This window comes from Plutella xylostella, chromosome 3 (genome assembly GCF_932276165.1).
Source record: "Plutella xylostella chromosome 3, ilPluXylo3.1, whole genome shotgun sequence".
Lineage (NCBI taxonomy): Eukaryota > Metazoa > Arthropoda > Insecta > Lepidoptera > Plutellidae > Plutella > Plutella xylostella.
Genome location: NC_063983.1, coordinates 10,348,609 through 10,362,964, shown reverse-complemented (window position 1 = coordinate 10,362,964; position 14,356 = coordinate 10,348,609). Strand labels below are relative to the sequence as shown.

At 36.4% G+C, this 14,356-nt stretch overlaps 1 protein-coding gene across 1 annotated transcript in view; it reads left to right on the top strand.

The window, feature by feature from the left end:
- LOC105398793 (calpain-11) overlaps window positions 1-14,356 on the top strand; it is a 66,618-nt gene that overhangs the window by 10,880 nt on the left and 41,382 nt on the right. Inside the window, exons 3-4 of the mRNA XM_048625851.1 lie at window positions 2,266-2,311; window positions 3,984-4,131. Coding sequence (XP_048481808.1) covers window positions 2,266-2,311; window positions 3,984-4,131 — 194 coding nt within the window. The remainder of the gene's footprint in view (window positions 1-2,265; window positions 2,312-3,983; window positions 4,132-14,356) is intronic.

Here is a 14,356-nt window from a genome sequence, read left to right as displayed (position 1 = left end):
AAGGTGAACCCATTGTCCACTTGGAGGGGGTCACTCTACCTTACAAAAAACAATTAACGAGATGCAATCGGTAGGTAGGTAAAGTCATGGTTAGTGTAGCTGTAGCATCACTCTGAAACTCAATTTTGCGTCTCGTAGAGTGACCCCTTTGTGACGTGAAGTAACATCATATCGCAATGAAATACGCACGCGCGTCGAATATGATATGAATGTTTGAGTAGTTGCTACAGTTGGGCAATTTGCTTGCAAACATTAAAATATGCCTCTTTTTACATGTTGGCTATATCCCATATGGAGCGTCTATATACATTATACAACGTGCCTGCTTAGACTGGTGGTAGAAAATATCACTATTTGGAGCATAGTACAGGCGAACATTAAGGTTACCGTACCACTTATGTCGATATTTCTCAACTTTTTTTACATTTTTACATATCCTTGTTTTTTATGTCATTAAAAGTTGTTTGACTTTCAAACGGTAGGTAATCGTTTCCCATTATTAGATTAGGAGGCTTGTTTTTCAACATTGTTAAATTTATTGCTTATTTTATCTCGCCAGTATCTGTTATCTGGCAAATCTAAACAACTCTCGGTTGTAAAAGTTTAAGCCAGCTCACACAAAAGTGACCCAAAAATATTTAACTTTAGATTAACATCTTTGTTTAAAGTTTCGTAACACTTGTTATAAAAATTTGATACTTACCTAAGTTGTAATAACATAATGTAGTAATTGACTTTTAAAGTTCAGATTAGAAAAGCTGATAAGTCAATATTTATAGCAAATTTGTGTAAGAATACTTTACGAAAACGAAAGCTGAGCCGTGTTCTTCCAGAGATCAGTTCCTGGCTAATATTGATGATAATGATGATTATTATTATTTTAAGTCTAACCTAACAGCACAAAAAACATTAATGCCTGTTTTTTCGGTTTCGAAATCCATTTGTATGTTTTAGGTTCTGTAACTCGGTGAATATTTGATCAGCTGTATAATTTTTATTGCGAGACATTATAATAGGTATTGTGTTACATAAATATACATGTATGTAAGTATATACATACCGAAGTAAGGTTACCTAAGTGGTATGTAAGTACTTAATAGTAGGTCATATACAATACAATACAATACAATAATCTTTATTTGCACACCATAAAAAAAAAAACTTAAATCTAACTTAAATAACAGAGATGCACAAATGGCGGTCTTATCGCTAAAAGCGATCTCTTCCAGACAACCGTTGTAAGAAAAGAACTAAACATAGAAAAGGGCATTTACAAGGTGTATTTACAAATAATATTTTAAAAAGAAAAATACATATCCAAATAACATTGATACTTACTAACTATTATTAATTAAATACTCATATAAATACATACAATAAATACATAAATAAATAAATATAATATATATATATATATTATATACATATATAGTATGGATAAATATACAATATACCTATATCAGCTCAAAGTACGCTTAATACAACAAAAAATTATTAGATAAATAGAATTTAACATAGATTAATAAAATAATATATTTATTCTTGAAGATAATGGTTTTTTACCATGCGTTTGAAAGATGCAGGTGATGGGGCTTGCCTTATGTTCAAGGGGAGAGCGTTCCAAAGATGGATGGCTTGGACAGTAAAAGAGTTTGAGTAAAAACTGGTTGTATGGGACGGAATATTTATTCGCAGGTTTTCATTGGAACGCAGATTTCTATTACATACCATTCATTTACATGCATTCTATTCATATACCTTCAGTAATAAGATAATTAGGTTAAATTAAGACTCCGTAGAAAATTAGGGGATACCTATAAGTAACTATAACCCTATACCTACGTATTAATATACTCGCGCATATTGCAGCTAAACTGATGACCGGGTATTATTATAATAGGTATGTTTGATTTATAAATAGAAATTAAAACAAATACGATTCGCAATCGAAATCAATTGTACCATAAAAGTAAACAATTATAACAACAAACAATTTACAATCACAAATGACTCATTTCAAAAATATTCCCAGAATAATCTATCACTAGGCAGTAGACATAAAAAAATTGTGACCTAAAAGTTAGACCCAGTAGTAGTAGCTATCCAGTCTGAATAATTTCAACACTTGAAAATTTGGCACCTTTGTCTCTGGATTTAATCCCAGGCTGACATTCGACACAAGCTACACACTACCGACGTGGTCCTACAGCCACTGCTGCCCCGATTTGGTTGTACGAAGACTAATGTACCGCCCTGTGTCCACAGATGGAGTGGCTTCTATGCGGGATGACCACCTCTCCACGGCTTCCAGGTAAATATTTTTGATAAGTTACCATTCAGTATTTATTATCAGCCAACATTTGGAATATCTCAGACACTTGATTATTACTTACATAATTATTTACCACGGAGCACGAAAACACTGTCATTGGCCTTTCTCATCCAGAAAATACTGGATGTGCATAAAATATAGTACCTACCAACAAGTTCAATCGTCTGATAACCAAATATTCTAGTAAGTATACTGACGAGATAAGTAGCTGTATGATTACGCATGCAAGACAGTAAATTACATACACACTTACATCATAATACAACCCTTATCGGCGCACGTTATCAAACCTGCATCCCTGCACAAGTTTCTAATCTTGACGGACGGTTTATTAGATACGGATCTTTATAATCAGCAGCGAGCCCGCACCGCCGCCGCCGCCCGCGGGCGTCCGGCGTTTCCCACAAAACAGGTGGCGAGATGATTAATCCCATTTCTCCGGTGGCAGTGGTGTCTTGCGTCGTGAAAGTGTGCGTAGCTCGCGACCGCCCGATCCTGTCTGATGACATTTTCTAACGCGTGTGGAGCCCTTCACGTGACGCTTTCGACCCGGGGCCTTGTCGTGTGTGCTCTGGACCTAGGCCTAGCAGAATACACGCGTTTGCGTTTTTATCAGTACAACCCTGGCGACTCAGCCACTGCGCGCAGAATACACCTCTGCCTTTCGCGAGAGGGGCGTAACCTACCTCTAGGATATATAATTGATTGACCCATGAACTGAATGTTACCCCACTACTGGTCAAAATACTTATTATGTAGTTAGGCACACGTTGTGGTAACTTAATAATTATTTAAAAAAACACTTATATATACGATAACTATTATCGCGTGATACCAGGATAGTCACGCCAAGTTACGCTCAGACAAAAAGCTACTGTTTGTTCGCGTGCTTGTTATTTTGACAAATCGCCACACATTATTGATTACCTAACCGCATCGTTACAAAAACATAAGCGTTGTTATGTTTATTTATTTCTTCGTTAGAGCGAAGCAACATCCTCCTGTGTGGAAGTCACTCAAGTTGTTTTCAAACAAACATAAGTAGAATTTAATTTCGTCCGTGGGATGTTTGCTCTTTGCATATTTGTTCGTCATTGTTATGTTAAGAGGCTGACGTGAAAGTGGCTAGTTGTCTTCTCCTATTGATTGGTAAATACGTTATTTTAATGTTTACCTACGTTGCGTTATTTAATTAACAGAACAGGATATTGCAAAACACGTCAACTTCTCACTGTCCACTTTTCTTTCACCACATAAAAATTCGCTAGCTTTTCTTCTTAGCGAGTCCATAACAAATACTAGCTATAGCTGCTTAGGATTTTTCACCCTGGCAAAAGGTTTGACCAGTCAGATTAGGGTCTGTCGCTGACTGCCCAGGCCCAGGGTTTGCCGGACGTATGTATAAGAACCGGTGATACGTTACGTGATATATTAGCAAGCCCTAGTCTAGTATTGTCATCAATAAGAAAAATAAGCAGTTTACATTCAAGCTCCACCAACCCGCACTAGGCCAGCGTGGTGGACTAGGGCTAAAACCCTTTCTTCATTCCACGAGCTCCAGCAGTGGGGACGTGATGGGTCGTGATGATGAAGATTCAAGCTCCAAGCCTACCTTACCTACACCCTAACTAACCACTCCTCCCCCCAACAGGCCGTGGTCCCCGGCGGGCGAGGCGGCGGCGGCGGCGGCGGCGGCGGCGGGGGCGGGGGGGAAGCTCTGGGAGGACCCCGAGTTCCCCCCGAGCTGGCGCGCGCTCGCTGACCGGAAGCTCAGCGACGTCGTGTGGCTGAGGCCCCATGTGAGTGTTCTACTTATATTAATTAAAACATTTATATATAGTGGTAAGCCCGGACCATCCACATAGTGCCCATAGCTTTGTAGTCTACTGGAATCGTCACAAAAACATTTAAGAAGAACCTGGCAACCATACCCGCCCCAAAATCAATCATTTAAGTACATAAAAATCACACATGCCGCATCACAGAAAGTGTTTAGTTAGTTTCAATTTGGTTAAAACGATTTTATTGTGATGGTTGGAGTTGGTGGCATATATACATTTAAATGATACGAGTAACCACAGATTAGGTAACGAATTTGGTCAGGACATACTTATAGGCGCTATTAGTGCCTTACACCAGTAAATAATAATCTTAATTTTTTTCTTTTTGCATTGAAGCATACTCATGGTTATTAATTTTATTTGTTTAGAAAATACAGATACCTAGTACTATACTGTTTGACATAAAATAATTTATTTAATATAACATACAAACATGCTTATTAGTAAAGATGACTCTCAAAATCTAATCGGTTTCCAGCATAACCGTAACTGTAAGTTCGTAATATTGACACCGTTATTGAGCAGTTTTATGAAAGTTTGTACAGAGTTAACTGCATAAGCTTTCAGAGTTCCGTAGACCCAAGTCTAAATTTAAGGTCTCCCTTATTACAACTTTTGTTACTTGGTTGGGAGACAGGTCGCATCCAAACCTGGGAACGCTGCAGTAGATAAAATTGTATGTATTTTAGTAGGTAAGCTATACTTAATTAGCAATATTAAAGTGCAAAGAAGGCTCTTACGAAAGGAAACGATACATATTCGAACCATAGCATGCAAGTACTTTATGACTTTCTTACCAACTCACCACCGCAAGGGCTACGGATCCCAAATATAGTGGTAATTTTTATAAATGTTAAAATCTTCAACCGAGATTGCTTTCGTTGGTGCGATTCGTATTTTTTATAGCTCCTCGTCATGAGAAGTGAATAGTCCATTTATGTCGATCGGATCAAAGTTCAATACATCAATTGAACTGTAAATAAATTACTGTAACGTTTGTAAAGTGGTCGGTGATATTGGCAGATAGGCACCCACGGAAAATGATATTTTTAAGTGGTAGATCATGTGAGTGTTTAAATGAGTTTGTATATCGTTACAATTGGGTTATCCTAACTAATGTTATAAATGCGAAAGTAACTGTGTCTGTCTGTCTGTCTGTCTGTTACTCTTTCACGCCAAAACTACTCAACGAATTTGCATGAAATTTGCTATACAGATTCCCGCAGGAAAACTTTTTGAGGAGATGCGGAGCTCGCGGGAACAGCTGTTCCCTGTTGTTATAAATCTTATCTTACAGAAATGATACTTTTTCTATACTCGTTCTAGCAGAGGTTATTTATGATACGGTCTAGGGGTATTATTTAAAATATTAAACCCCCAGTAAAGCATCTGTCCCTACCCCATAACAAATGCAGTGAGTTCCTGGATCAAAGTTGCACCTGTCAACTTCTCATTTTTTATGATTAGATAGCAATTTCATGAATAACTCAGAGAGACAAAGTAGTGTAAGAAGGCACAGGTGTGAGGTGTGTGAAGTTAGCAGCCTAAAGTTAGCAGCCTTTGAATAGCCGACCAAATTAAGATGGTCACTTCAGTCATTGCATACATTATCAATTAAAACACGTAAAAAGCCCCAAAACATTGGAATAACAATGCTAGGTATTCATATAAACACTATAATATGTTCTAAAATAAATAAATACTAAAAAATACGACGCTTACTTACCGACGCCCTTGTTGGTTAATGGATATTTTGTATGGGGGCACCAAGATGCCATAGACCTGCCAGCATCTCACCTGGTTTATTATGTGTGTTGACTCATAAAAAAACACTGACAGAAGTTTCATCAACATTGAAACGGTATAGCAGGTGTCCAGGAGCCACTTTCTGACAGATTTTGGGTGAAAAATTGACAATATTTCACGAATATTCAAGATTTCAGGTAGAACCTGAAGGAATTCAGCTGCAAATGATAGTTCATATGAAAGGTATTATTTATACCTAGAAACAGTTTTCAGCAATTTCAGATTAAATGACTTTTGGTGAATATTCAAGGGGAAGATCAGAAAATAAAAGTTAGCAGCCCAAGATTACCATTTTGTATGGGGGCACCAAGATGCCATAGACCTGCCAGCATCTCACCTGGTTTATAATGTGTGTTGACTCATTATAAAACACTGACAGAAGTTTCATCAACATTGAAACGGTATAGCAGGTGTCCAGGAGCCACTTTCTGACAGATTTTGGGTAAAAATTGTCAATATTTCACGAATATTCAAGTTTGCAGGTGGAACCAGAAGGAAATCAGCTGCAAATGATAGTTCATATGAAAAGTATTTTTTATACCTAGAAACGGTTTTCAGCAATTTCAGATTAAATGACTTTTGGTGAATATTCAAGTGGAAGATCAGAAAATAAAAGTTAGCAGCCCAAGATTACCATTTTGTATGGGGGCACCAAGATGCCATAGACCTGCCAGCATCTCACCTGGTATATTATGTGTGTTGACTCATTAGAAAACACTGACAGAAGTTTCATCAATATTGAAACGGTATAGCAGGTGTCCAGGAGTCACTTTCTGACAGATTTTGGTTAAAAAATCACAATATTTCACGAATAATCAAGTTTGCAGGTGGAACCTGAAGGAAATCAGCTGCAAATGATAGTTCATATAAAAGGTATTATTTATACCTAGAAACAGTTTTCAGCAATTTCAGATTAAATGACTTTTGGTGAATATTCAAGGGGAACATCAGAAAATAAAAGTTAGCAGCTCAAGATTACAATTTTGTATGGGGGCACCAAGATGCCATAGACCTGCCAGCATCTCACCTGGTTTTTAATGTGTGTTGACTCATTTTAAAATACTGACAGAAGTTTCATCAACATTGAAACGGTATAGCAGGTGTCCAGGAGCCACTTTCTGACATTACTTATCATCAGTTTTTTTGTACTTACGACAAAAAAACTGTACTTATAGAAAAGGACAATACTCTTATCAGTATCACAAAAGGTCATCTTTTCAGCCTTACTCTTTCCGCCATACAATACGCATGACGCAGGTGTGAGCCTTTGATGGCATGCCGACTAGTGATATTTTATAGTTGGGAACCCATTTACCTACCTGCCTAAAACAAAGAGTTCATCACACCACAACAATAGAATGTCCTAACTTATTACCTGTTGCGAACCTAAAGAATTGATTATGGTTATTTTTTTGTGCCTTAGTATACAGAATATTTTTTTACCTTTGATCATAAGCCGACTTGCAAAAGTTTTTATTGACAAGACGTTCACCTGGCAAAATAATGCTATTGTCTCTCATAATAATATTATGTTATTGCGATTCAATGTATCTTGAGTATAATTTTTGTTTTCTTACCAGTGCATGAAAAGTAATTTATTCTGAAATTATTGAAAACCCTTTTCTAGGTATTAATAATACCTTTCATATGAACTATCATTTGCAGCTGAATTCCTTCAGGTTCCACCTGCAAACTTGAATATTCGTGAAATATTGTCAATTTTTACCCAAAATCTGTCAGAAAGTGGCTCCTGGACACCTGCTATACCGTTTCAATGTTGATGAAACTTCTGTCAGTGTTTTATAATGAGTCAACACACATTATAAACCAGGTGTGATTCTGGCAGGTCTATGGCATCTTGGTGCCCCCATACAAAATTGTAATCTTGGGCTGCTAACTTTTATTTTCTGATCTTCCCCTTGAATATTCACCAAAAGTCATTTAATCTGAAATTGCTGAAAACCGTTTCTAGGTATAAATAATATCTTTCATATGAACTATCATTTGCAGCTGATTTCCTTCAGGTTCCACCTGCAAACTTGAATATTCGTGAAATATTGACAATTTTTACCCAAAATCTGTCAGAAAGTGGCTCCTGGACACCTGCTATACCGTTTCAATGTTGATGAAACTTCTGTCAGTATTTTATAATGAGTCAACACACATTAAAAACCAGGTAAGATGCTGGCAGGTCTATGGCATCTTGGTGCCCCCGTACAAAATTGTAATCTTGGGCTGCTAACTTTTATTTTCTGATGTTCCCCTTGAATATTCACCAAAAGTCATTTAATCTGAAATTGCTGAAAACTCTTTCTAGGTATAAATAATACCTTTCATATGAACTATCATTTGCAGCTGATTTCCTTCAGGTTCCACCTGCAAACTTGAATATTCGTGAAATATTGACAATTTTTACCCAAAATCTGTCAGAAAGTGGCTCCTGGACACCTGCTATACCGTTTCAATGTTGATGAAACTTCTGTCAGTATTTTATAATGAGTCAACACACATTAAAAACCAGGTAAGATGTCAGTGTTTTATAATGAGTCAACACACATAATAAACCAGGTGTGATTCTGGCAGGTCTATGGCATCTTGGTGCCCCCATACAAAATTGTAATCTTGGGCTGCTAACTTTTATTTTCTGATCTTCCCCTTGAATATTCACCAAAAGTCATTTAATCTGAAATTGCTGAAAACCGTTTCTAGGTATAAATAATACCTTTCATATGAACTATCATTTGCAGCTGATTTCCTTCAGGTTACACCTGCAAACTTAAATATTCGTGAAATATTGAAAAATTTTACCCAAAATCTGTCAGATAGTGGCTCCTGGACACCTGCTATACCGTTTCAATGTTAATGAAACTTCTGTCAGTGTTTTATAATGAGTCAACACACATAATAAACCAGGTGTGATTCTGGCAGGTCTATGACATCTTGGTGCCCCCATACAAAATGGTAATCTTGGGCTGCTAACTTTTATTTTCTGATCTTACCCTTGAATATTCACCAAAAGTCATTTAATCTGAAATTGCTGAAAACCGTTTCTAGGTATAAATAATACCTTTCATATGAACTATCATTTGCAGCTGATTTCCTTCAGGTTCCACCTGCAAACTTGAATATTCGTGAAATATTGACAATTTTTACCCAAAATCTGTCAGAAAGTGGCTCCTGGACACCTGCTATACCGTTTCAATGTTGATGAAACTTCTGTCAGTGTTTTATAATGAGTCAACACACATTATAAACCAGGTGAGATGCTGGCAGGTCTATGGCATCTTGGTGCCCCCATACAAAATGGTAATCTTGGGCTGCTAACTTTTATTTTCTGATGTTCCCCTTGAATATTCATCTTAAGTCATTTAATCTGAAATTGCTGAAAACCGTTTCTAGGTATAAATAATATCTTTCATATGAATTATCATTTGCAGCTGATTTCCTTCAGGTTCCACCTGCAAACTTGAATATTCGTGAAATATTGCGATTTTTTACCCAAAATCTGTCAGAAAGTGGCTCCTGGACACCTGCTATACCGTTTCAATGTTGATGAAACTTCTGTCAGTGTTTTATAATGAGTCAACACACATAATTAACCAGGTTAGATGCTGGCAGGTCTATGGCATCTTGGTGCCCCCATACAAAATATCCATAAACCAACAAGGGCATCAATAAGTAAACGTCGTATTTTTTTGTATTTATTTATTTTAGAACATATTATAGTGTTTATATGAATACCTAGGATTGTTATTCCAATGTTTTTGGGGCTTTTTACGTGTTTTAATTAATAAAGTATGCAATGACTGAATTGAACATCTTAATTTGGTCGGCTATTCAAAGGCTGCTAACTTTAGGCTGCTAACTTCACGCAGGTAGAAGGCACTACATGTACTAAGTATGTGGTAGGTACTGAAGTGGATAAGTAAAATGACGCAACTTGCCCCTGACAAACATTTAGTTAGTTATTGTAAAGATGGCCGCGTGAACACAGCTGTGACCCACATGTCATTCAGATGTTAGATTATCATTTATCATCGCTCTATTGCGCAAGAGTGCCTTCGCTGTTCAGCCTGTAGGATACGTTTTTACCGTTAAAATATTTTTTATCATCCTACTAATATTATAAATGCGAAAGTTGTGAGTATGTATGTGTGTATGTTTGTTACTTCTTCAAAGTCAAAACGGCTGAACCGATTTTAATTAAATTTGGTATGGAGTTGAAAAATGAAAATATTTTTTATTTATTTTAAAAATTAGCTGACTTCCTGGATTTACACATAAGCTACTTTTTATCGTGGAATTCCCACAGGAAAACTTTTTAAGGCGAAGCGAAGCTCGCGGGATCAGCTAGTATTTCATATTTAATAGTCCAAATGTGTGGGTACAGTATACCTTCATTAAAATCGAGGTACTTCAAAAAAGTTGTGATTTCCCAATTCAACCAACTAGTTATTATTCTGTGATTCAACCAAGATTTGCCTACTGGGGTCGAAGCTCTATATCGAATGGTTCTTATTATTGCTTTTAAACGTTATTTTCAAAGTGAGTTCTGTACATAGTACAAAACTCACCGTAACCAATCGGGCCTTCTGATGTTAACGGTGAAGAGCTGCGAATCATCGAATGTTTTTAGTGTAAAATAATTAGTTTTAGCCGTCGCCGCGGCTGGCGCTGTTGTCTCTGATTCGTCGCGGAGTCGTCGCCCTCTAGTCTGTGGTTTGAGAAACTTTTGCGCACTTTTAAAGCTTCTTACAGAGATGTTGCTGGTGTTTAGGATAAAAAAAATGCATCGGTAGAAGTATGTATAGGTACTCACATGTTGGAACTCAGGGTTTGAAACTGTAGCATCTACTGCACTATCCCGTGGTAATTACAATCTATTGGGAAATTCATAGTAAGAAGAGTGACATTGTAATAAGTAAAACCATATCCCTCCCCTCCTGTAACCGCACTTACCCACACTCCCAAATCACTCATCAAATTATTACTAATAACAATTTCAAAAATATGCATTCTACTTATAAGTCCATAGACGTAGATATAACTAGACATGCACATGACACGGGCAGCAATTAGGTCCGACGGCAGCGCGACGGCGGTGGCGATAACGGATCTGAAGGGTCACTCTATACTGACGAAAAACTGACGAACGAGAGCTGTCGTGCAATCGGCACGTTAATTACAACGAGATAGAGTCGTGGCTCGCGCAAAAGCGCTGCGAAACTTAGTTTTTCGTTATGTAGAGTGACCCCCCTGCCTCCGTTAACCGCGCGGGGGGCAAAGACAGACAGATTATGTCATTACACTCATTATGTCATGGTGTAAAAAGGTGCAAACAATAATTAAATGAAGATTATGATACAGGCTCATAATGACCTACCGCATTAAAATAAGACTTATTTGTATTTATGTTTGGCATGCGTATTTAATATTTATTATTGCACCAGTGTACCTACCTATTCGTTTTCGAATATGTCTGTGTATGTATTGTAGCTTCTATTAATAGTCATTAAAACGGAATCCGTCGTTTAAAAGGTGCCAGGTCTTTTATCATTATTACACATAAAATATATGCCTAAAACTAGTTTTATAATCAAGTTGTTTTACTCTGGGCATACCCCAAGAGATACAGATTTTAAGTGCAAACATGCAAAAACATAAAGTGGGCATATATGGGCTAAATTCACTTACTCCTTTTGATTGCAAGAAAATGCAAATAGATATGTTGCTATGCTATGTTTTATTCTATTTGCACTTATAGCAAAACACTATAATATTTTAAGCACACAGTTCTTTGTAGCTTCAACTACAATATGAGTTTCATATTACATGTGTGAAAAGTGTGTATGCCTATATTTAATCTATTCCATGTAATAAAACTTCTTAGACATAAGTGTAACATTAATGGTGTACCATAGAATACGTAATGATATACTGAGTCGGTACAATTAGTTACACGCAGGCATTAACGTGTTCACAGATTATACAATGGATATAAATATATATCAGGGCGACTAACTATTATTTAAAATTCGTCACACACCATAGTAACTTTATAGTTTGATTTGTATATGTGTACTACCAAGTTTGGAGTTACAGAATATTTATTTAGGACTATTGATTTTGTTTATCATTAATGTGGCGATGGCAATTTTGCGATTGCGTGTGTGTTTTATCTTATTTATTTAATTCATCAATTTATACATCTAACAGTTTTGAACACCATAGATGCAGAATAAATTTTTCCGAAAAATTCAGTCGTCTAATATTCGGTATATAAGCGAAAAACTCCCCTAAATAAACAGTTACAAGCTCACATTAAAAGGACTTTATGCTCATGCATATGTACAAATCTAAACTTATTCTAGTACAGTGGACGCCACCATAAATCCAATCCTTGAATTTAAAATTCAAAATCTTACGACGCAAGAATAACAATGACTAAACATAAAAATTCAAATATAACATAAATGATCCCCACTGTACCCCACCGCCACACATTAGTACTAAAATGTAATTTGCGTGATCGCAAAAACCGCAACCACTAGTCTATACTTTTACAAGTCCCGCGCCAAGACCCTTACTGTTCGGTGTTAGGGGTGGTAATGGCTCGTCCCGGGGGCCACGCGGAGTGGACGGTGGGCGCGTGGCGTCCCGTTGGTTCATACAAAAGACATCAACGCGCGCGCTGAGCTTCCGAGCTTCAACACGTGTTATCATATTTTATATAATTGATTTACTATCAATGTTTAGTTGATTTAACTTACTTGAGTATCTTATCATTTATGTAGATTATTAATAACTATCTGGCGAATTAAAATTTACAATAAACAAACATAATTATAACTTATTTTGTGCTGAAACACCATATTATTTATCGATATTGGAAATATATAATATATTATTGGAAACGGATAGCTACTGAGCGTTGTTAGATAAATTATTTATCATTGTATTTTATAGCGTTACTTTTAGCTTGATGGTGACAAAAACTAAACTACTTAAGCTTTAAGATTTGTCACCGTTGTAAGAGCCACTCCAATAAGTCTATTTTCAATTCCATTTCGTAGTTATAAATGGTTTATTCCCGCATCTTACATGATGTAGTTCAGGAGAGTTGTTCTCTCAGTTTAATGGCCAGGAGTAGCGCTCACAGAGCCTTTGAGCTTGTAAAATATTTCCGTAACGACTTCCTCCACGTCATTAGAGCCTTCATCCCGCGTAAATAATATAATTAAAATGTAATCGCAACATGGGAATGGATACCTTAATGGCGTAGCTCAGGATTATTATAAATTTCTTAATCATGTTAAAAGCCGTAAAAGGCAGTTATTAAGTCACGTAATTAAATATTGCATGACAGCGTTAGGCAGATTTGATTAATAGTAGTTTCGCTTTCAAGGGCTCATGGGTGTTATAAAATGATTTAACTTGTGTGTATGTGTCTGTAGTTTCTAATGGGCAGATTTCAATGAGTTGTTTTTTTAAACCCTTGTTTGTCACATAATTTAAACACTATTTATAGTCGCTTACAAATACTAAACTGGCTTCAATGCCTTGGATTTCTCTGTCTATGTATCTTTCATGTCATTTAGTATGTGACGGCCTTCGATAGATAAGAAATCCGAAGAGTTATAGAAAATATAGTAGAGTCCGGCGTTAGCTCAGCGATGGGTCGAATGTGGAAGACTCGCAACGCCGCCATCGAACGGAGTAGCCGGGGATCGTTAAACCTATTGAATAACTGCATTCAATCAGGAACTTCCAATACTTATTGTTCTTGAGTACCTATTATTTTGTAGTTAATAATAATTAATGCTATTGTGTTTTATGATAATGAAAAGTTTTATCTTTATTTTATAATTACTAAGCATAATGAGAGAAACAATTAAATTTGTGAGTTAATTATTGATAGTTATAAAGGTTTCGAAATAAGTATTTGAGTGACTAAAATTGTTTTGGTCATCAATTTTCACATCCTGCTACTGATACATCATACTCTTTTCTACTTGTATTAATTGGTTTGGATTAGGAATAATAACACAAGTTTAAGCTAGATTAAAACCTAAAAAAATACTAATTTTCTGGGATAAAACGTTTAACTTATAATAAAATTAACCTAATTACCAATACTTAATCTACTTTAAGAGTAGAGTAGAGTAGAAAAGACAAAGCTACTGTTGGGGAATTCTCATTTAAAATTCCCCAACAGTAGCTTTGTCTTGTCCCCAAAACGACCTCGAAACGAAGCTGTAAAGTTGTGACGAATTTTACATCTCATTGTCTACAGGTGATGTTTGTAAACTGCTACATATGTATACTCGTATTTACATAGGATTTCACGGTTATATCCTGGCTTATGTCATGTCGAAAC